A 23,028-nucleotide genomic window follows, 5' to 3' on the forward strand; every position below is an offset into this window, starting at 1 on the left:
CTATTCCTCTCATGGCAGAGTGAAAGCGTGACAGTAAAAGCAAACATTCATGTGGCGAATGAGGTCAGATTTTGCTGAGGGCCATGGAGATGCTTTAACTGGACAGACAGCAGAGCTTAAATACCCCCCACCCCCACAAGAATTTTTAAGAAAACCAAAAAGTGAAAAAATGATTCTAAAAGCTTCCTCAATACAGAAACTGCATTCAGATATAATAATGAAATTGACTCAACCTGTAACTCACTCAAGTTTATTAAGACTCAAAGAAATAGTTTATGTTTTAAAAGGTATATATCAATTATTACTACTGTTGGCACATTTAGCTCTAGAAATTAAATTATCATCACTACAATAGCATTTAATCTACTTTGACACCATTTTAAATATATTAGTTACATAAAGTGTTAAATAACCTAGACAAGAAAACTCACCTTCTGCTCACAAAAAGTGGCTCAGATATGACATTAAATATATTGTTAAGGTAATTATGCATGTCAGAAAGATGGTCATCATGATTTATTTTTAAATAGAGCTCCAATGATTAAGCAACTGATTATTAAGTGACTATTAAATTAATTGCCAACTATTTTTTTCTAAATGATGAATCATTTTGGTTTTTGGTTTTTTTAATATCCAAATTCTCAATTTTTGGTTTTTCAAATATAAATATTTTCTGGTTTCTTTAGTCCTTCATGACAGTAAACTGAATATCTTTCATCATGTCTTCGGAATCAAATAACTAACTGATATATTGAGAAAATAACAACAAATTAAACGATAGTGAAAACAGTTGTAAGTTCCAGCCCTATTTTTGAATGATATATAAAATCCTCCGTAAGTGTGAAAACTGAATATGGGACATTGTTATCATGACTACATGAATTCTGAGGTCTAACCCTGCATCTAGTCCAAGGTAACTGACAGCGTCCAAAGAATATCCCTTACTCATAGTGTTAAAAACATTAGTATACAAGTAAACAATCCTTGATAACTTCTGGTAGTTGACCAGTGGCTTATATTAAAATAAACACTTTTTACTCTATTTAGGACATTCAGTCCTCAGTACAATCATGCCAACCAATGTGGACTGCGTAGCACTAAAAAAGCAAAATGGGGAAATGGGAAGTTTTTTTGCTATGCTTTTCTGCTATGTGAAACAATCAAGAGGGAAATGCTAGCCATGTCTGTTAGAGCGGAAATGACAGCAGCTGTGAGCTCAGGTAACTGTGTAGAAGGAAACTGCTTTGGCTCCACTTCACCATACTTAAGCCTTATAAAACCAAATAGCTTAAACAAAAAGAGACAATGACCACTTGCAGAGGAATGCAGCACTAAGGGTGACTCAGTTAAAGAACATGAATGATCACATTAATAACTGATACACATAGAAACAGCAATGGAAGAAGATAGGTAAAAAGAACAATGGTTATTGCAACATCATACCTGCAGCTCACACCAAGCCACCTCCACTGTGGTCTCTGTGTCCAAGCCTTTGTAGACAGTCTTGAAGGAGCCACGTCCAATTTCTATGTCAAACTTCAGGAAACGCCCATCCGGTGATGTTCCCACGGCTTTGGTCTCTGCCTCTTCGTTGTCATCCTGCACTTTTTTCTCAGCTTCTCTCTGCTCTGCCTCTGCTCGCGCCTTGGCAGACTCCTTATCTTCTTCCTCCCCCTCTTCTCCATGATGTACCTTCACCTCAGCGGCGCTTTCAGGTTCTGTTTGACTAGGCAATTCTGTTCCTAAGCATGGTGCAGAGTGGGCTTGCACCACCACCTCCCCATCACAGATATCCTGTACATTGGCAGGCTCCTGCTCTGAAGGCACTACATCCACACTGGTTATTTCTACATCTTTTCCTTCTTCTGCTCCTCCTCTTCCACGTTTAGAGGACTCCTCATTTTTAGCTAAACTCGGTTCAGCCCGCTGCGAACGAGTAACAGCAGCAGCCTGTTGCCGCTGAGGGACAGCTTCCCGTGACTGGACTCGTTGAGGTGCAGGGATAGGGATCTTACTGGGTAAAGGGAGGGCCAATGCTGTAGCATTAGAATCGCTGATGACACTGCGGCGCAAGAAACGGTGCTCAGGGTTACATCGATCTCGCTCCATGGTGTGATGCCGGCGTCTCACTTCTGCTGGCCGGCATTCACTAACCATCGAATCTGAACCCGAACTGGGGCCATTTCCGCTCTTCTGAGGGGGAGCCAGGAACTTCACCATTTTGTCGTCTGGCTTTTCCGACATCCCACCACCCACACTAAGAGTAAGGGGGAACTATAACTGAAAAATTAAAACAAGGATACTTCCATGTCCGCCATATAAGCTTATATAAGCAATATCGATCTAGGCTTTAAAAAGAAAAAAGATAGAAAGTCTTACAACTTCTATCTCCAACTGTCTTCTTTACTGCTTAAAGACAGCCTTTATATAGAGAGTGCAGAGATTGGAGGTGTAGGATCGGAGGTGTTCTCTTGTAAATGGTAAAAGACTGAACACCACAGCAGAACACAGAGTGCTGATGTTGACACACAAGTGTCTTTAAGTCCACAACATCCATCCTGTAAGACACAGGGTGCAGCTTCTATCAAGCATAAGGATTCACTGGTGAGGAACAAACATGCACAGCCTACAACAGGCACCAAACTTCCACCTGTAGGCAAAGGCAAGATGGCCAGACACTTGGAATATGCTCCAATCCAGTTTCACTGCAAGAAAAAAAAAGAAAACAAAAGCTGCTTGACATGTTTCTAAAGGTAACCAACATTATGTCAAATGTCAACAAGATTTGCAAGACATCAACCAAAGTGTTCACAAGTAGAATTTACAGTATACATCAAGTTTAATCACATTGGTTCCATCAGAAGCACAGCTGACAGACAGTAATGCTGCATACCAAAGTGCTTTAGACATTATCAAGGTACCTTGATAACAGAGGCTATTACAGTCCCTTACACATGAACTCTTAACATGACTTTGCAATTCAGTTATAATGCAGTGAATTACTGAAAAAAAGTCTACTACCATATATCATGTTGTGATTCACATTTAATTAATGAGGAAGAATTTTGTCTTTTAAGTCCCCTCCCATAAAATTTGCTGTCTTGCCTAGGGATATGTGATGGCACATGCTTGCATTCAGTGGCTTAACTGCAGGTCCTAATAGGCAATTCTAATTGTACTTTTAAGCAGTGCCTGATCAATATACCATTCAACTGATTTGAGTAAGCTTTGTGTATTTAATTATGTTTATATAATATAGGCAAGTAATTAGACATATGTAATGTGATACAAATCACAAATGCATTCCAGCCATTCAGAATGGCACCATAACCTCTCAAAGTATCTCATTAGGCAAAGACTTTAAGTAATTAATCGAGCACAGTTGACAGCTGATTATTCCTAAGTCTCCAGTTTAAACAGAACCAACATATGTCGCTCCTTATGAGGTCAGTGAATGTTATCATAGTAACTACGATCAAGTCCATGGTGAAAGCTCGTCCATACACTAAACGTTAAAGCTGCACAAAGCTATAAACCTGACAACTGCACATGCAAAAGATCGATGCCACTAGTATAACTAACATTAACAGTTTTGCATCGTGACATCTATGGTCATGTAAACACGCACGCTTGCAATGACAATCTTATTGCTTATTAGTCATTAATAGCCGACCAGGGTTGCAGCCATTACCAGCGCAAGCAACTACAATGTCAGAACTAACCCGGGTAATATTTGCAGCAATAACATGCCGATAAATAAGATAAACGACTGCACAAATTAAATTAGCAAGTATTCCTATTAATGTAAACCTTGCCTTACGTGCCCATTTCTTCACCGCCTTACAAGTGACACCACAGCAATTTGAAATGGCAACATCGAGCATACAAAGCGAGGAGGAGCAACGGCTCTTTGTTAGCTTGCTAACGAGCAGAGCTAGCACATAGCTAGTTAGCTGGCGTTAGCTGATCCTTACCAGTGAAACGTTAACCAACGATGAATGATTTACCACGTCACGTCTTTTTAAATATAATCCGTCCCGCTGTTAGCAATTCAGCTCAACGTAATAGATATTTCACACAGCAGATTAGTGTTGCCATTTAACACGTCTGTAACCATCAGCATTTACCTGTGGCGTTTATTCTGTATTGACGCCTTTACCGTATCCAAGACATTGCAAGCCGTGCTAACACACCGGCTGGCGGATAGGTTCAACCGGTCTGACGCCGGTTGGAAAGCTACCAGGCAGTGACAAATAGCGCCACTGCTACCCAACAAGCTAACATTAGCTAGGCGGGTCTAGGAGATGGCCTAAAAAAACTAGACCCACCTCCTGACTGTCCCCATTCAATTTAACGCTATCTGAGGCGTTAATAACATTAGCGATCCATTTGTTGTTATTCCATACTTCATGATGATATTTTACTCGCTGGTTCACCACAACTATTCGTAATTATCTGGTATATCATGTGTATGGCGTTTGTTTCTTTTTGATAACGTTACGCTAGCTGTTGGTCGTTAGTGAGTCTGGTTTTGCTAACAGTTAGCAACAGAGCTCTTCACGTCCGAAGCTAGCTAACGTACAGCGGCAACGGGTGGCAGATAGCGACCTACCTCAATATCCTATCCCACAACGGTCGACGTAGAAATTGTCTTCACAGCGTGAATCCGTCTTCGTATTTACAAAAGAAAATATACGTATATTATCCTTAGGTTTCAGGCAGATGAGTTACCCTATTAATGAATATCAAAGTTTCGTTTTGTGGGCTCACTGACAAGCAAGCAGCGCAGTTGCTACATATTGACGAAGAAACGGGTTTTTCCGAAAGCGCCTGCGCCAGTGAAGAATGACCTCATAACCATAACACACGCAACATGCATCTATCTCTGATAAGCACCTTTATATATCAGTTTTGTTCGGTGTATATGTATGTTCGTATGAAAGTAGATTTATGCATACTTACAATCAAAAGCCACACAAATGTGGGCCATGATGCATAGGCTAGATCCTCTAAAATGTCACCGATTTTTAAATCCTTTTTGGATATAATAGTTGTTCACGTCTCACAAATGCTTTTTAAGACGTAAACTGAACCAGTCACTCTTCTCTTTGTATTGTAATTTTACTCTAAAATCTTGGTCAGATGTTAGCTGTCATTCTCAACACATGTTAAAACTGTTTATCAAATATGTTACAATATGTTTTGAATGTAAGACTATAATGATTTCATTACATTATGGGAATTTTTAATTTCACAAATGACTTTTTCCACTGAAAATATAACCGTTACTTCCTCCAAGACTTTAGATATTTTCTGTATTCTCTAAAATTATTAGTGTATAGAATTGAATTTTAATAATTTACTTGCAAAAAAACACTTGGATCGATTTTTTATTTATTTATTCTGCCTTTATGTTTTATTGTATTGTACTTATTTACCAGTAATGTAATCGGAACTTCTTTTAATTAATGTAGGGTTTTTTGTTTGTTTGTTTTTTAAAAAACATTAGTTTCATCCCATTATTACAGTTGAAACGCTGTTAAAAATTGTAAGATATAGATAGACCCCTTTTTAGAATGAATCATGATGACATTTTCAAATTTCTTTCGGACTACAAATGACTGGAAAAAATGAAAAAAAAAATTACTTCGTCATATTGAGGTGCTAACGTACAACGTCGGTACTCTGTGTAATGTTCATGTATAATTCAATTTCGTTTACTGAATTTTGTCGACAAAAAAGGAAAACGATCAGCAAGACCATTGTATTTTTTTTCTAGCAACCGTTTCAGCTGTGCAATTTTCCTACAGGTAAGCAGTGCCCTCTAGTGGTATTTGTTGACTAAACATGTCATATATATATATATATGTCCTTTTATATTATTTCACAAAAAATAAAAAGCTCATTGCTGTATATTCACAAAGTTTCGATTAATTAATAGCTTATTGTTAATATCACAATTAGATATTCTAAATTGTGGTAAACTACATTTCCATCAGTGCCTACTCACTGAATTTAATTTTGAAACACCTGACCCCAACCTATAGTCACACCATAACATTTATTCAAAGCTGTGAATTTTGTTTCGTCAGAATGCCAGTAGGTCTGCCTCCTGGTCCTGTCTACACTCACCCACCAGCACCATAAGCATCTGGTTTAAAATGGAACCCAGGACCCGCGAAAGATCTCGCAAGAGTGATGATTTTATCTCAAACCACGAGCATTCCCCAATCGTAAACAAGTGTTTCATGTCACGAAACCTACCCAGATCTACACTTTATAATGTGTTGTCACATTATAAACACGATAGATCTGTAAAACGTGCACAATGAAGAAACAACGCGTATACGTCTCGCGAGATTTTCCACAAATCGTGGGTTCCCTCTAGACTCGACCAACCAGAGGCTCGTGACCGCGCATTTAAAATTCAAGCGTGGCGAGGAAGACTGTCGTGAACGCGCACAGGAGGCTTGACGTCACTGAGGCGCCCTGGCTCTCCTGAGCCGCTGCTACTGCTGGCAAAAAAGATGGGAAAATCAGATAGACATCTACCGAGTAATTAACATAAAATGTCGGTTTTTGCAGCCGATTTCCATTTGACAGAGGATTCAATACTGGCAACGATTTGAGCTCCACCAGACAACGAGAAAGGTAGTTTGTTTGGAGAGGTTTTCACCACTGGCTATTGTGTTAGCGAGAAAAAAATAAGAGGTTCTGCTTGACCACATAAATTGGATGTACTAGCCTCCATATGTCACGGCGAGCTAACGCTAAACGCATGTGCATTTGCTATTTTAGCTCTTATCTTGACATTGACTTCAGTCGCAGCTGGATATGTGACGCTCTGAATGAAGAAAACCATCTGTTAAAAGGAAAAGCCGTTCAGTTGAGGTGGAGGAAAATGGATATGGTTTGATGTGGGTGTCTCCAAAGCAGACCCTGTGTACGGTGTCGCTAGGATTGTGTAAAATGCTTTGAATCAGGTGTAATGTGTGACATTTTGACATAATATCTAATGAACTTGTAATGTCCGATTTGTAGCTATTTACTTGACAGTTTGTTGTTCATGTGTGTGTTCAATTTTACAAGCAGGGATATTTTTTTTTCCTTACGATGTCCACCATGGACAATCCCCTTTCCCTCCCTTGCTAGTTTTAATCCATAGCATCAGCACATTAGAAAAATAATTCAGACATTGAAGATTTATTCAGTAGACAGAACCCACGAACCTACTTTACACACGTCCTAATCAGACGACAAAATGTTTGGGATAAGACGTAGTTTGAAGGTATAAATGTCAGCCTTTACCGTTAGCCGGTATGGTATCGTAACGTTAGCTGCTAGCTGCCAAGGCCACGCAGGCTCCTCTGTTTAAATGGCTGTGGTTAAAACACAATCTAAAACACAGCACAAACTAGAGTAGTTAGATACAATTCTAATGCCCTAACTCTTGACATGTTAAATGTCATCATTGTTGACTGAATTTGACCGACAAGGCTGACAGAAGGGTTATAACTTACCAACAGTTACAGCTTTAACCTTTCGTAAGGGATAAAACCTAAAATCAGAAGCTCCCAAACTGATTCCCATCTATGTCTTCAAGCTGACATTCCGTATATAATAGGTCAATTACTAAGGACTTTATTATGTGGGACCCCATCTGAGGAAAAAAAATGTTCTTAGACATGGCTTTATATAGTTACATAACTGTCTGTACTGCATGAGGGAGTCCAGCTAGTGAAACCTAAGACCAGATCTCTACTCACTTACACTGTGTTTAATGTTAAAAAAAGGAGTAAACATTAAATATACTATTTCCCCTGTTGATGGAGATGGATAGAGACACTAGAGATGTTGTGATAACATTTTTTCCTTCCTTATACTGATTCAGATACCTGAACTTTGAGTATTGGTTGATACTGAGTGCCAATCCAATTTACGATGGCTGTTATAGTATAAAGAACACTGCACCATATGTATAAAATCTGAGGTTTACTTTTTATGCAATCAGGTAACATTACTATCTAGTGATTTAAAGACAGCACAAAGTGAACCACTGCCGCAAACCTTTGCATGTATCACAATATCACAAAACAGTGTTCAGTACAGTATCACAAAACATAATCTCGCAGTACTCAAGTGTACCAATATTTTCTTAAACTGCTATTGTTATGTGGTCTGATTCAGGTTAAACTCTGAAATGAACAAATACATACAGAGATTGAATGGCATGTAGGGCGTATATGACCCCGCTGGGAAGTAGCAGGGTCCCATTTTGGGGCTAAGAATCATGTAGTATCAGATCAGTGCATAGACAGTTGTACTCAGAGATATTGATACTAGTATTTTAGGCAGTATTGGAGACCAATAGTGATAGTGGTATTGGGTTTTCATTAAAGAAATATTAAGAGAAAATAAATAAAAAGAGAAATAAAAAGTGACCAAAATTTTCATGGTTATCAGTGTTCTTGTGGTACTGTTCAAATGTGCTGAAAGTTTACCAAGATTTATGTTGAAAATGTCTTAGCACTTTGAAATAGCATCATATCCTTTGCAATATCAGTGTTTCTACTGACTCAAAACAAACCCACATTGTTGCTGAATCTGCCTGGTGCTGGACAGTATTTCCCATGAGTATTTCAAAGTGCAGAAATACTAATCCTTAGGAATTTTTATTGTGGTTTATTCTGAAAGTGGTTGAAGTCTCATCCCTAGTTAATCGCATATGTCTTATGCATACTATTGCTATGTGATTTACAGGGGATGCCTGTGTTTTCTTTGCAGATTGGAGTCATAATTTGTAACACTGGATATCTCCTGTTGGAAGAGAAGAGTCTGTGCCTGAAAGTGGAGAGCTTCAGACATCTGGTTTATCATGAACATTGTGCCAACGGTCTCCAGTTGAAGCAGGATCGCCACCACACATTCACACTACTGGTGTCACAACCACAAAACCATCCACAATATTTACAGATACTTGAGATTGTACTTCAGTTTTTGCCGTCAGCACCGTTCTTCTATTTAGCGGAAGATGTACGGTAGTGCCCGCTCTGTTGGCAGAGGGGATGCCAACCATAGTGGAGGTAGAGATGGAGGTGGTGCTAGCAATCAGGGATCTGGCCGTTCGCCTCGCCTTCCCCGCTCTCCTCGGATGGGGCACCGTCGCACCAACAGCACTGGAGGCAGTGGAGGGGGTCCTGGAGGAGCAGGAGGCAAGACGCTCTCCATGGAGAACATCCAGTCCCTCAACGCTGCGTACGCTACCTCAGGGCCCATGTACCTGAGCGACAATGAGGTCGCCATGGCGGGTGACCACCTTCCCAAAAGTGGTGGGACTGTGACGACCATGGGGAGGCAGAGGGTGACATATGGGTCAAGGGGCAGCAGCAGTGGAGTTGTAGCCGCCAGCACCCCCAACATCTCCACCTCAGTGCCTGGCAATGCTGTGCTGCCAGCAGGCATGATGGCAGGTGATGCTCTAGCTTTTGGGGACCACCATATGGCCTCCACTGTGCCCCATTCTCTACGGCAGGCTAGAGACAACACCATACTAGACCTGCAGGCCCAACTCAAAGAGGTATATTCTCATTTTCTCTCACCAAGTTTGCAGATTTTCACTATCAAGGGTATGGGACTTCTGATGAAGAAGTCGATTTGTTAGGTTCAAGAGACCACCTGTACAGTATTTATGTGCCACTCCTTTACCCTGCTTTTTTAGGTTCTGCGTGAGAATGAGATGCTGCGGCGAGAAGTGGAAGTTAAGGAGAGCAAGCTCAGTTCCTCCATGAATTCTATCAAGACCTTCTGGAGCCCAGAATTAAAAAAGGAGCGAGCTCTCAGGAAAGATGAGGTTTCTAAGATCACCGTCTGGAAGGAACAGTACCGTGTGATTCAGGATGAAGCACAGGTGAGTGTTCCCTTGTATTAATTTGTTAGATATTTTTGCCACAAAACCCCTGTTTCATCAATCTGCCTGGGTCGAACGCAGTGTGTCAGCTTTAATACAAGTGTGTTTTCTCTCCCCCTCTCTCTTCTCTTGCTGCATAGGTTAGAGTCAGTTTTTGAACATCTAGTTAATCCTCTTATATGCAGCTATATGCTCATGCTTAATAGATGAAAGAGGCCGCACGTCTAATGGCGGCATTAGCATTTCTGTATGTTTTAAAAATTGCTGGATGTGGTGAACAGGATAAAACATGCAGGAAGTGCACATTTAAAACTCTGTATATGTACAGTAGTTTACCCACAGCAGAAAATAAGAAGCGTACTTACGAATGTTGTGACAGGTTGGCACGTTTGATTCAGTATTTTGGTGATTTATTATTCAATAACATTGAATTTATTGTCCTCTTTTGATTTATCATATGTTTTTGACACAGGTGAAATGGTACATTCAGGTGAAATAATCAAAAATCTGTTTAACACATGCCATACATTTGACTTTCAAAGGAAATCCACACCTAAAATTCTGAATTTTTATTTATATATACACACACTATATGTAGATTGAAGCAAGAGTGTCTGCATGATTGTCTGTCTGTAATTTGGTGACTGCTTTGTTTCCATTTTAGTTTTGAATTACATGATTTTATCAAGTTCCTCCTTCACTTCAGCTTTTTTTTGAACAAGGTGTGATACTTCTAGCATTGAGTCCTCACACCTCCACTTCCAAAGTTAAGTGTCCAGTAGTCTACTGGACTTATTATTGTAGACTTGAATATGTGTTGCCATTCATCCAAATGGCTTTATTTCTGATTTCAGGTGCCGAAATGCAACATTTTCATATGCCTTCCATTCCCTGTTAATACTACTGTGTTAATTTCCATTTGTTTCTCTCTTCCATGGCTCTGGATGGAAAGTATAAAGACACTGGCTTTGTAAAATTTGCAGGCAATTCCTTGTATAGCTGTCTGTGTCATGATGCATATGTGTGTACACTCATATATAATCAATATATATTCAGTAATTATAATAAGTGAATAAATATAGGCACACTGTCTATTTTAAATACCTACAGTATGTTGTGGGAATTGTGCAAATGAAGTTTCATTAATGAAGAGAAATGGTCTTTGTTTCACCATGATTTTAATGGATGGGCAGATCTGTATAATTTGCTGTTTTCACTCCTGCTGAGTCACTAAATCACACTGTGGACTAATTCCCAGTAATGCCCGACTAGCGCAGGGCTAATCAGTGGGTGCTGTAATTTAAAGATGTCTGCTTTCATATGTCAGCCTCCACCTCCCACACTGGCACACATACAATGGAAAGCACAGAGACACACACACTCGGATGCATTTGGCTAATTGCTGCTTCAGTTAAACTGTATGCACTTATTGAGTGTAGGTCCAATTGACAGTGAATAAATTTGAATTTTTTTCTTAATTTTTATATTAGGCCTGAACAGTTTAGTGAAATATATTTATTTGCAGTTATTTTGACTGATATAATTGCAATATTAGAAGTAAAGTTTTTTTTTACATCATTATTCTCATTTTTACTGAAAAACATTAAAATTATTTTGGTGTGATTTATGCAGGGATCTGCAACAAACAATTCTTTTCCCCAAGTCTGTTGAATGTGATGTGTAGGCCAGGACATCTTTGCAGCATGACAATAATTAATAGAAAATGGTTTTCTGACACAAATTTTTGCCTTTTACAAATATTGTTCCTCCTGTGACTTGACAGTTGCAGTAGACCATATTACAATTTTGATAAAAATTTTGATCAATTGTTCAGCCTTTGTTTTTGTGCAGATAAGTGTCCAGGTCACAGCTTTTCCAAAATGTTTTTCTCTGAGATGAGTGACTGCTGTTACCTTCTGCGGTGGTTTTCAGAGTGGGAGGCAGGCCTCCCCAAGGGGGCTCTAAACAGTTTCAGGGGAAGTTCAGTGAATGGAAGTGGAAAAAATACTAGTTATCAAAAGAAGATGATACAGAGAGGTCTAAATGTGTGTCATTCATTTTAAAGAGATAGTTCAGAGATGCAGTAGTTTTAAAGGAATTTTACTGTTCTTCCAACTTTCTAAGAGTCAGAAAGTGTAGTCTGAAATGATGTCAAACAGCAATATGAGACTGTTTTGGCTCAGTGTGTCTATATGCGATCACATAACATAATCACGATCCCATAGACATCCAGAAATGGAGTGAAATTAAACAGATAAACTGGGGCGGGGGGTATATTATAGTGTGATATGGGGCTGCAACTAATGATTGTTTTCATGGCGCAAATTGTGAAGAATTTTGCTCAGTCTTCCCAAAAGCCCAAAATGGTATCCTTAAATGTCTTTTTTGGCCACAACCCAAAGATACTCAGTTTGCTGCCATCGAGGACTGACATCAGAGAATTTGGACATTTTTTCTCAAAAAATTACTCAAATCGATTATTGGTGAGTTGATGTTTAAACTACTTGATCAACCAATTGTTGCAGCTCTAATGAGAAATGGCTGTCATTTCCCTGTCTTTTTGGCTTTTTCCCATTGATAATAATAATAATAATAATAATAATAATAATAATAATAATAATAATAATAATAATAATACATTTTATTTAGTGGCGCCTTTCATGACACTCAAGGTCACATTAAAAAAAAAAGGCCAGATACTGACCTAATATTAATCATCAGCTATCTCTTGTTCACCATGTGGATAAAATACCACATTCATGAAGTGCCAGTGATGCTTCATCAACTGATACACAGCAGTACTAAAGTTAGTGGAACAGATATGAGCATCTTTAGTTTGTCCAGTGTTGTGTGGCTGATCTGTGGCAGAGGTTTGGTTCTGTGTACACTGTGTCGCTCCGAGTTGTGAATTACTGTTTGGATCACATCTCCTTTTCTTTGTGCTCTCTCAAACACCTGACTGTTATCTCTCCTCAGGCAGAGTGAGAGTGAGAATATGAGGGCTGAGGAAGGGAGAAGGGGTGTGTGTGTGTGTGTGTGTGTGTGTGTGTGTGTGTGTGTGTGTGTGTGTGTGTGTGTGTGTGTGTGTGTGTGTGTGTGTGTGTGTGTTTTTTTCCATGCTTGTCCGTGCATGTGTGTGTGTGGTGGTGGGGGGGTGCAGTCACAGCAGTGAGTCAGCCTTAGTCACGGGGTGGAGAGGGTGATGGAAAGGGAGGGTTAGTGAGAGGAGAGGTGTATGGGAGGGAAGAGATGGCAGGCAAGGTAGATGAATAGTGTGTGTCTGTGTGTGGAGGAGAATAGTGTGTGCTGGTGGAGGGAGATGGAGAATGACAAAGGAAGGAAAGGGAGGGGGCTGGATGAGGAGGAGGACAGAGAAACGAAGGCAGACACTGACTTCTCTCTTTGTTCTGTCGTCTGAAAACGCTCACAGCTGGTTCAGACCAGAGTGTAACGCAGCCTTGTGTTACTGTCTCACAGCAGCTCTGCCAAGTGTCCCTGGCGTCAGATGCCACAAACAATGCAATACTATACTGGGCTGATTGTGTTTCACCACTTGTATTTCTCCGTGCATGAAATGTAACACTGTCCACAAAGGCCGGCTGTTGGGGGTGCATCTGTCAGGGCATCGCTACATTTTCAGTCATGATTAGGGGCTGATTTTTAACCGGCTGTAACACAATATTCTGCCAGGATTCATTCCCATAAAGTGGGCCGGGAGCCGCCCCTGTATCATTCAGATAATCAATTTCTTTCACCTCATATACCCCCGTGTGCATCATTTTGTAGTAAAATCTTGCAACCAGAACAGAACAGATGAATGCTGAAAAACCCATTTTTACTTTCTCTTATTTGTCTCCAGCATCTCCAGATGACCGTTCAGGCTCTTCAGGATGAACTGAGGATCCAGAGGGACCTGAACCAGCTACTCCAGCAGGACCCCGCCAACCAAGGCCGCGACCTGGCCCTGTCATCCGAACCTACGGAGGAGAACTACCGGCGACTACAGGCTGAACACGAGAGGCAGGCCAAAGAGCTCTTCCTCCTCAGAAAGACCTTGGAGGAGATGGAGCTGAGGATCGACACACAGAAGCAAACGCTGGGAGCCAGAGATGAGTCCATCAAGAAGCTCCTGGAGATGCTGCAGAGCAAAGGTTTGAGTCTGGAGAGAGTAGTGCTGCTAATTGATCCGTATAAAGTACTGGCAGAGACAAAACACCTTGGCTAAATGTTGAAGCCAATGCAGAACTGTTGTCCAATAGATTCAGATTCTTTCACACAATGGCATTAAAGTCAATAGGAAAACCAGCAAACTCAAAGCCAAATACAAAGTTGATGTGTTTTCTCCACAAACATTTTTTCTCTCAAAGGTTTTGGTCTCTGTAGGCTTTAACTTAAAGCTGCAATTCCCCCCCAGCTCCACCCAGGCTCTCTCACCCACTGGCCAAATATGGGTTTCTTTGCTTCATAAAGTAACCACAATGCATGCATTAAACCCAAGAATGCCTCTGAGGCTGAGAACATCCGAGGGCTTCTTGCGAAGACTGAAGTATAGGTGTCTCTTGAAATAAGTTCATGTTATTCTCTTGTGGGGCACAAAATACCAGAGATGTCATATTTGACAGCCCAGAAGTGAGATGAAGCCCAAACCCCATTTAATCCCACAGGGAATATTGTTAATGATTAAAATAACAATTCATTGGCAGATAAAATAATTGCTGTTTGCTTTAACGTGTTTAGAGCTTTTGTCTGAAGAATAAAACAGTATTAGCTCCTGTGTTAACTACATGGATTATGATGCTCAGGTTGGCTGTTACAGGCTTTTGACTATATAAGTGTCTTTCCATGCATTTAATTATGGTAACCAAATAGATTTAGATTAGATGTTACATTAGATTATATTTCAGACATAAGAAAATAAGAAAACAAACAAAACGACAATAACAAATGAACTTAACCCACACATTCAGCAAATTTACAATAAGCAGTTCACACCTGAGTAGTAGGAGGTGAAGACTTATCAAGTCCTACCCCCTTTTTATATTTCATCTATAAATTTCATAATGATAATTAATCTTTGTGTGAAGCAGTAATAGACTAGTTTTTGCCCCAGTTATCATCATGCACAAATCAAATAAAAGTAAACATTCACAATGCAGCAAGAACCGATAAGCAGAAGTTTTTATGTATTCTGTCTCAGGGCCATCTGCCAAGGCATCAGAGGAGGACCAGGAGCGGACCAGGAGACTGGCTGATGCAGAGATGCACAGGCATCACCTTGAGAGTTTACTGGACCAGAGAGACCGAGAGATTACTGCACTAAGAGAGGTAATGGCTGGTCCAACCACAGGAGCTATTACATTTCTTTGGTCTAGTTATGGTATTTTTTTTTACCATGTATGCTCTCATATGAAGCTGCACATAAATATTTTATACATACAGTACATGCAACATGTTTTTCTTCATCTGACCCAGCAGGAGCTTCACCGTCGATATGAGGGAACCCCCGAGTCCACCAAAACTAAAGCCCTCCAGACTGTCATTGACATGAAGGTGAGGATTTAAATCAAGGAATAAGTGTGTGGTGTTTTTGGTCAAACATTTGTCATTTTGCGTGCCTGAACCTGTCTTTTTCAACCCCAGGATGCAAAAATCAACTCAATGGAGAGGAGCCTGAGAGACATGGAGGAGGAGCTGCTAATGCTGAAATCTAACGGACTCCTGAGCTGTGAGGAGCGTCAGGAGGAGATGAAGCAGATGGAGGTCTACCGCAGCCACACCAAGTTCATGAAGAACAAGGTCTGAGACAATGTGACATGGAGTTTGGTTAAACAGAACCGCTGAATGTCACATTCAGGAGGACATGGACTTTAATTTGCAATTTCTTGTCCCTCCTTTCTTTCCCCCTCCATTGGCCTCATCTTCTTCAGATGGAGCAGGTGAAGCAGGACCTCTCCAGGAAGGACACAGAGCTGCTTGGTTTGCAGACCAAACTGGAGACGCTCACTAACCAGTTCTCAGACAGCAAGCAGCATATCGAAGTCCTCAAGGAGTCCCTCACTGCCAAGGAGCAGCGAGCTGCCATCTTACAGACAGAGGTACAGCAGCAGAAACATCTATACATTCTTGCCCTCTGGAATAGGTTAACATCAAGGGCATTTTAAAGGGTATATATGGTGTGCACTGAGGGGAGAAACTTGTTCTTCCTACTTTGGACTGATAAAAGAAAAAAAAAACACATAAGTTACCATATGTTAAAGAGAGAGTTCAGATTATTTGATGTGAGATACTTCAAACTTCAAAATATCTGAGAACTTCAAAATATCTGAACTATCCACTTTGAATTTGAATATGTGAGTGTGACACAGTTATATTTAGCGACTGTTTTTGTTTCTTTTTCTCCTTTTCCTGCACAGGTGGATGCTTTGCGTCTGCGCTTGGAAGAGAAAGAGACAACTCTGAATAAGAAGAGCAAGCAGATACAAGAAATGTCAGAGGAGAAGGGCACACTCAATGGGGAGATCCACGACCTCAAGGATATGCTGGAGGTTAAGGAGCGCAAAGTTAATGTCCTACAGAAGAAGGTGATTTGGACTAAGAGCTGTTAAGTCTGAAAAGTCCATAAAGTTGAATTTATCATGCAATAATGCATGTGCTGTGGTTGATGTTGATTTTGACTGTGTTTGCTGTGCAGATTGAGAACCTGCAGGAGCAGCTGAGGGACAAGGAGAAGCAGATGAGCAGCCTGAAGGAGAGGGTAAAATCTTTGCAAGCAGACACGTCAAACACCGACACTGCTCTCACCACGCTGGAGGAGTCTCTTGCAGAAAAGGTGAGTTCATGTCTGCATCTTAATTTGTAGCGACGTGTGTGTGTGTGTGTGTGTGTGTGTGTGTGTGTGTGTGTGTGTGTGTGTGTGTGTGTGTGTGTGTGTGTGTGTGTGTGTGTGTGTGTGTGTGTGTGTGTGTGTGTGTGTTGGTTGTTTTTGTTTGTGAAGGCAGCACATGTGTGATTGTTGTCTCTACCTCCTCCTAGGAGCGCATCATAGAGCGTCTAAAGGAGCAGCGAGACAGAGATGACCGGGAGAAGACAGAGGAGCTCGACTGTAGCAAGAAGGAGCTGAAAGAGTTGAAGGAGAGACTGAGTTTACTGCAGGGAGACCTGTCAGACAGAGAGGTGAGAAACTGACGCAGGAACACAGGCTTACACAAAGACGGGCAAACTGTTGTTTACTGTGATTCTATTAATAACATGAAACTGTCAGAAATGAGCATCAGGCTTTTTCCATTAGTGTGTTTTTCGATGAGTCATGGATGCTTTTATTAGATCTAATGTATTTCCAGTCTCCTCAGCCCCATGCTCTGTGAGTTTGGTGAGCTGAAACAGGTTCATCGTTACTTCTGTGTGTGTGTGGGTGTGTTTGTACGTGCAGACATCTCTGTTGGACCTGAAAGAGCATGCATCATCTCTGGCCTCCTCGGGGCTGAAGAAGGACTCCAAACTCAAGAGTCTGGAGATTGCCTTGGAGCAGAAGAAAGAGGAGTGCCTCAAACTGGAGAACCAGCTCAAGAGAGTGAGATGCTCAGATAAAGAAATCATGCAGCTAATGCCCTGGCTCAGCATTGACATGATGCTACTATATTTTAACTTTTTAAAGCTGAAACTAAATTAAAGCTTTGATTAAAGGAGAAATATGTAATATTTATTGGAGTAAATCATAAAATGACCATGATATGTTATCAGAGGTTAAGGAAATATGCTAAATTGAAATACTGCCATTAGTCAACAGCACTACAGCCAGCATGTTCTCCGTTGAAGTTTCCATTCCGGTCTGAAACATCTGCAGTTGTTTGCAGGTTTTACGCCTGAATGAGTAAGTGTCTGTTTATGAGTAGTAAGAAATCTTTAATAACCTTAGTGAAGAATGTATCCGGCAGACAGATAAAAAAGAAAAGTCACTGAACTCCAACTCCAGAGTGTGTATTTTCAGAGCAGTGGGCTTTTGTTTTCAGGATAACAGGCTTGGTTGCTGATCAACTAGTCATTGTTTGTTAGTGTCAAATTATAATGTTGCACTCATCTTGCACTTGTGTAGCTTCTGTCCCTGCAGCCTGCAGGCAACCTGTCTGTGCTTTGAGTCTGTGGAGGAGGGGCAGTGAGAAACCACTCATTTCAGCTATAGATCCTATATTAAATAGTGCTTCACCTATTTGATATACCAGTGGCTCCAACTTGCTATTTGGACTGCAATACTAATTTTTGAATAATTCATATTCAATTTGATTATCAAAAGAAAATTTTTTGCAAACTAATTTGATAATCGATTAATAGTTTCAGTCATTTTTTTATTTATCAGTTATGATAGTAAATGAAGAGTCTGTTGGTTGGACAAAAGAAGATATGTGAAGGGGTTCTGGGAAATTGTGATGAGCATTTTTCCACATTTTTTGACATTTTATAGACTTAACAATTAAAATTAAGAAATAATTGTCAGTTGCAGCCCTAATAATGACATTGTCACCCAAGCTGAAGTGATGACTGCTTTCTAATAATGTCATGTCTGTTGTCAGGCTCAAAATGCAGCCCTGGAGGCTCAGGCTAACACCGAGCTGGCTGAGCGCATCAAGAACCTCGAGCAGGAAGTGGCCCGCCACAAAGAGGACTCTGGGAAAGCCCAGGCGGAGGTGGACCGCCTGCTGGAGATCCTGCGAGAAATGGAGAATGAGAAGAACGACAAGGACAAAAAGATCAATGAGCTGGAGAGGTGGGTGGAAACATGCATGTTGGAGACTCTGTGTGTTCAAGCTTAGTCTTCACATAGTAATTAATGATTGTTCGTCAGTTTCTGATTGTTAGCCCTGGAATAAGTCGTGTCTTTAATATTCACAGTGTGCAGATTTTGTGTAAGCAGATTTGAATGATTGAACAACCTTATTTGGTATTTTCTGTTAGCCACAGAATGCTTTCCGCTCTCTGTTTTCATCCCTCTGCTAGCTTGGACTTGTTACCACTAAATTTTCCTTCAGTGACATTATGTCACTCTGGATATTGTTGCCCCCCTCAGGACATTAAATGGTGGATTTTAGTTTAATTTGGCCACCTGCCATTTGGCATCTTAGCGGTATTGCTTTGAAAGCTAATGTGGTGAATGTTACCAGCAGCCCAGTAATAAAAACTGGTAGGTACGGCTGCAGGAGTTGGCAAAGGAAAGCCATCCTTCATGTAATGCGTCTGGATTGTTTCTCTTCTACTTGTATGTGTTTGTGGTGAACCTGGTGACCTTGTGACACCAGAGTCACCACTTAATCCTAGAACTCTTTCTCTTTTTCTTCATATTGACTCATCTTCCTGGTCTGAGTGTGTTTTTCTCTTTACTGCTTTCTTGTCTTTACACCGGAAATCTCTCACCTCACCAGTTTGGCCTCCAGGTTAGTATTTGCTCTTTACTCTGTTCCCTGACCCCAACATCCTTACTTTCTTTGTCCTTTTCACACATTTCTCTCCCGTGTTTCTCTCCACCTCTCCTCTCTCCATAGTATGGTGCCACAAGCAAGTGCCTTGTCCTGATGTATTTAACTCTTCTTTCCTCACAATGCAGTTAATTTTTCCTCCATCGCCTTTTTATTGTTATGTCTTTCACCCTGAGTCAAACCTCAACTCTTTGCAGGGCTCTTTAAAATCTTGCCAAAAGCAGGTCTGTAAGGCTTTGGTCATAACAGTTAATGTCAGTGTGTTTAAAAAGGGGATCACAGCTCTTAATGTCCGCATTTGATTGGAAAATGCCTTTTATTTGCTACCTGACACTGTATGTATTTAGTGCACAATAATCAACCGGCCACAGTGATAGCTGACTAGGGTTAAAAATCACAAGTTTCATCATGATATTATATTGATTCTTTGGAAATGATACAGTGTTTGTTGATGTTACAGACTGCCACAGTGTGGCTGCAGCTGTTTTTGGATAGACACGAAAAACAATACATATACAAATAATTGTAAGGGGTTAAGTGCTGCAAAGTTAACTTCAAATTGATTTGATATAAAATCAGCTCAGTAGTTACATAAAGGTTCACAGACAAAACATCCGTTTTTCACCAGTCAGCATTATTAGCTTAAACCTATGGCATATTTTACATTGCATAACTTATCTTAATGGTTACCAGACTGCTCCTCTACTCATAGCTTAAAAAAATTACATGTATTATTTATACTTTTCCTACTCACCGCTGAATGTTGGTGGGTACTTTGTCGGTCGACCTGTCTTTTCTCCTAAATCCCCAAATATTTCTGCTCTGCTGATTTATTTCTGAGAGGGGAGTAAATATCCTCATCGTCTTTTTCTTGGCTGCTTGCCATTACCTGCCTGGCACTAAAAATTTTACAATGTTTAGGAAGGAGGTGCGCTTTGACAGAGAATGAAACAGATGTGCTTTGTGAGTTTCAAAATGAAACTATCTTGAAGATGAAGACACAGGTCAGTGTTTTCACTTCGCATCCATGATATTGGATTGATCATTAAATCAATATATCAATCCAGGTCATTACACCCCTACTTATAAACACTCTTCATGGATCATCATTGATGTGGCCTAATGTGTGAAAAAATAAATACAGTGGTATTGTGAAAAAAGCTTAATGTGCTATTGTTAGGAGAAATTCTTAGTAAAAAGGCTTCCGCTCATCAGTTGGAATCGGACCTAAATGTTTTTTTTGTATATCTTTTCTTAAAAGACAGACTTAATTGCACTTTTCCTTATTTTTTTTACCATGTCTTTTAAGTTGGAGTGATAAGTTACATTTACATGTTAAGGGGGGCAATAATCTATTTTATTCATAACATTTAACTTCCCCCATGTATCCCTCGGTGTCCCTATAGGCAGATGAAGGACCAGTCAAAGAAGGTGGCGTCTCTGAAGCACAAGGAGCAGGTGGAGAAGAGTAGGAACGCTCGGCTAATGGAGGAGGCCCGGAAGAGGGAGGACAACTTGTCTGAGAACTCCCAGCAGGTCAAGGTGAGTTGGACTGTGTGAACCTTGCACGAGAACAAAGTTGACATTCGCTGGCTCTGGCTTTCTAGTTCAGAGTCTAAAAAAAATATAATTTGACCTCTTTCCTCCTGCTGTACTGAAGGACACGCTGCGTCAGAAGGCAGAGCGCATTGAGGAGCTGGAGGAGGCGCTGAGGGAGAGCGTTCAGATCACAGCTGAACGAGAGATGGTGCTGGCGCAGGAGGAGGCTGCCAGGTCACTGCAGGAGAAACAGGTACGCAACCCATCCCCAAACACTCACGCACACACACACACGATAAAGTGACAGCACATGCACATCTAAACACAACTATATACAGAAGAGATAACTAAGCCAAAAAAATCAAGGTACAATAATACCTTGATTAAAAACTACGCAGTCCGATATTCTTTGCAATATTTAAAAAACAAAGAAAACAACTTAAAAATGTTATTGTATTAAGTACTAGATCTGATGTGTATATAGTGTTTTTTCTTTGTATAAAATTAGCCTTTTCCTTTAACTAAAAATGCTTCTACTTTGTTTCTTTAATAAAATAAAAATAGCCAGCCATGACTGTTGGTAATTTAAAAAATTACTTTCTCTCATTGCCTGCAAATGCATAGATTTTCTAAGTCATATTCAAAATGGGTTTTTTATTTAGGAAAGTCACTGCTGCACTTAATTAATAGATCAATAAATCCTTTATTGTATGTTAAGGAAAAGTTTGCCTGTTATCTTGACCAATTTGTTTGTTTTAAAATTTGGATAATTTACTGGATTGTCTCCCAACATGTCAATGCACATCTTTGTTACTATCCAATACATCCTTCTTTCAAAATGTAAAATAATTATTGGAAATATTCTAGGATGCACATTGCTTAAAAATGGATAATCAGAACGGAGGGTTCGAGACATTTCTTATTGCATTACCTAAATATTCAATATATTTTTACATTCCTAATATACAGATAAAGAAACATCTTCATATACTGAGATTCTTTTTCCTCACCTTGTTTCCTGCCATTGTGGTGCTTCTCAACCTTCCTTCACTTCCGTCCTCTTCTCTCCTCTGGCCTCCGTCTTTTTCTCAGTTCTTTCATCTTTGTTTATCGTTTTCTCTTGTTTCCTCTCTTTTACACACCGCCTCTCAGAAGCACTCACTCAAACCAATGCATGAGTCCAACCTCGCCCACTTAAAGTGGTCTAAGGTATGAGCCCAGAACGTGTGACCTCCATCAGTGAACAACAACACTTACAGGGGTGGACACAATAACAGCAACACCTCCACCATTCATGCAGTCCCAACAACAAGGCTGCACTAAATACTTTTGTGAAATTTGATCGTTTTTGAGACTGTGACTTGTAAGTTGTTGGATTGCATTATTTTGTAAGGTGTTGCTGTTTCCAGCCTGTATAGTTTTCATGATATTTTGTTTACCTGATCTTTGCTTATGAAATATAACAATGCTGATTAATTGCTTGGCTCATACAGTACAAGGTAGCCAATAAAATTGATCATTTTGGAATGAATTATTCACTCTTTTATTCTGTCAATTGTAATTAAACCATATATTGATATGCAACAGTGGTCCTTTTGTGCCATTTTAAATAAATAACAGGTAAATGAAATGCTGCTTTAGTTTTAAAGGGACAGTTCAACCCCCAAAATCAAAAATTTATATTTTTACTCAGGTCTGGAGTGCTCTTTATCCATCTAGTTTGTTTCGATGTGAGTTGCCAAGTTTTGAAGGTATTGGCTGTAGAGATGTCTGCCTTCTCTTCTATATATTGGAAAAATTCAGCACCAGTGTCTCGTTCCAGAAATCATGACCCAATAAAAGATAAGATAATAGAGGATAATCCACAACCCTTGATGTGAGCAGTTTCATGTTTTAGGAGCTACTTTCATTCTAGTAGAAAGAAAGTAGTTCCAGTAGATTTTACTGTAGTTCCTATATAAAACTGCTGACAACAAGGTGTGTGGATTATCTTGAATAACTGGGTCGTGCTTTCTGGGAAGAGACAATACTGATGAGTTTTTCAAATGTATTTTTTGACACTTTGAGCACCACAAACAAACACCATTAGTTCCATTGTATTGGAGAGAAGATAGA

At 40.1% G+C, this 23,028-nt stretch overlaps 2 protein-coding genes across 6 annotated transcripts in view; one reads left to right on the top strand and one right to left on the bottom strand.

The window, feature by feature from the left end:
• Positions 1 to 4,825, bottom strand: part of LOC146316404 (serine/threonine-protein kinase WNK1-like) — a 34,413-nt gene extending 29,588 nt beyond the window's left edge. Inside the window, exons 1-2 of the mRNA XM_084734319.1 lie at positions 4,613 to 4,825; positions 1,444 to 2,705 (exon numbers count right to left, since the gene is read on the bottom strand). Of these exons, the coding sequence (XP_084590445.1) occupies positions 1,444 to 2,244 (801 nt within the window). The 5' untranslated portion in view covers positions 2,245 to 2,705; positions 4,613 to 4,825. The remainder of the gene's footprint in view (positions 1 to 1,443; positions 2,706 to 4,612) is intronic.
• Positions 4,826 to 6,470: 1,645 nt separating this feature from the next.
• The window catches only part of LOC146316405 (ELKS/Rab6-interacting/CAST family member 1-like), a 21,675-nt gene continuing 5,117 nt past the window's right edge, over positions 6,471 to 23,028 (top strand). For 2 of the 5 annotated variants that reach the window (XM_084733761.1, XM_084733762.1), the window contains exons 1-15: positions 6,471 to 6,651; positions 8,785 to 9,577; positions 9,719 to 9,907; positions 13,767 to 14,058; positions 15,105 to 15,232; positions 15,383 to 15,457; positions 15,548 to 15,703; positions 15,835 to 16,002; positions 16,321 to 16,488; positions 16,599 to 16,736; positions 16,940 to 17,080; positions 17,337 to 17,477; positions 18,475 to 18,668; positions 20,781 to 20,916; positions 21,035 to 21,166. In XM_084733761.1, coding sequence (XP_084589887.1) covers positions 9,032 to 9,577; positions 9,719 to 9,907; positions 13,767 to 14,058; positions 15,105 to 15,232; positions 15,383 to 15,457; positions 15,548 to 15,703; positions 15,835 to 16,002; positions 16,321 to 16,488; positions 16,599 to 16,736; positions 16,940 to 17,080; positions 17,337 to 17,477; positions 18,475 to 18,668; positions 20,781 to 20,916; positions 21,035 to 21,166 — 2,604 coding nt within the window. In that variant the 5' untranslated portion in view covers positions 6,471 to 6,651; positions 8,785 to 9,031. Of the gene's footprint in view, positions 6,652 to 8,784; positions 9,578 to 9,718; positions 9,908 to 13,766; positions 14,059 to 15,104; positions 15,233 to 15,379; positions 15,458 to 15,547; positions 15,704 to 15,834; positions 16,003 to 16,320; positions 16,489 to 16,598; positions 16,737 to 16,939; positions 17,081 to 17,336; positions 17,478 to 18,474; positions 18,669 to 20,780; positions 20,917 to 21,034; positions 21,167 to 22,065; positions 22,123 to 23,028 lie in introns of all 5 variants that reach the window. The other 3 variants (XM_084733758.1, XM_084733759.1, XM_084733760.1) reach the window with 3 other exon arrangements.

This window comes from Lutjanus erythropterus, chromosome 13, assembly GCF_056507025.1.
Source record: "Lutjanus erythropterus isolate fLutEry1 chromosome 13, fLutEry1.hap2, whole genome shotgun sequence".
NCBI classification, from domain to species: Eukaryota; Metazoa; Chordata; class Actinopteri; order Lutjaniformes; family Lutjanidae; genus Lutjanus; species Lutjanus erythropterus.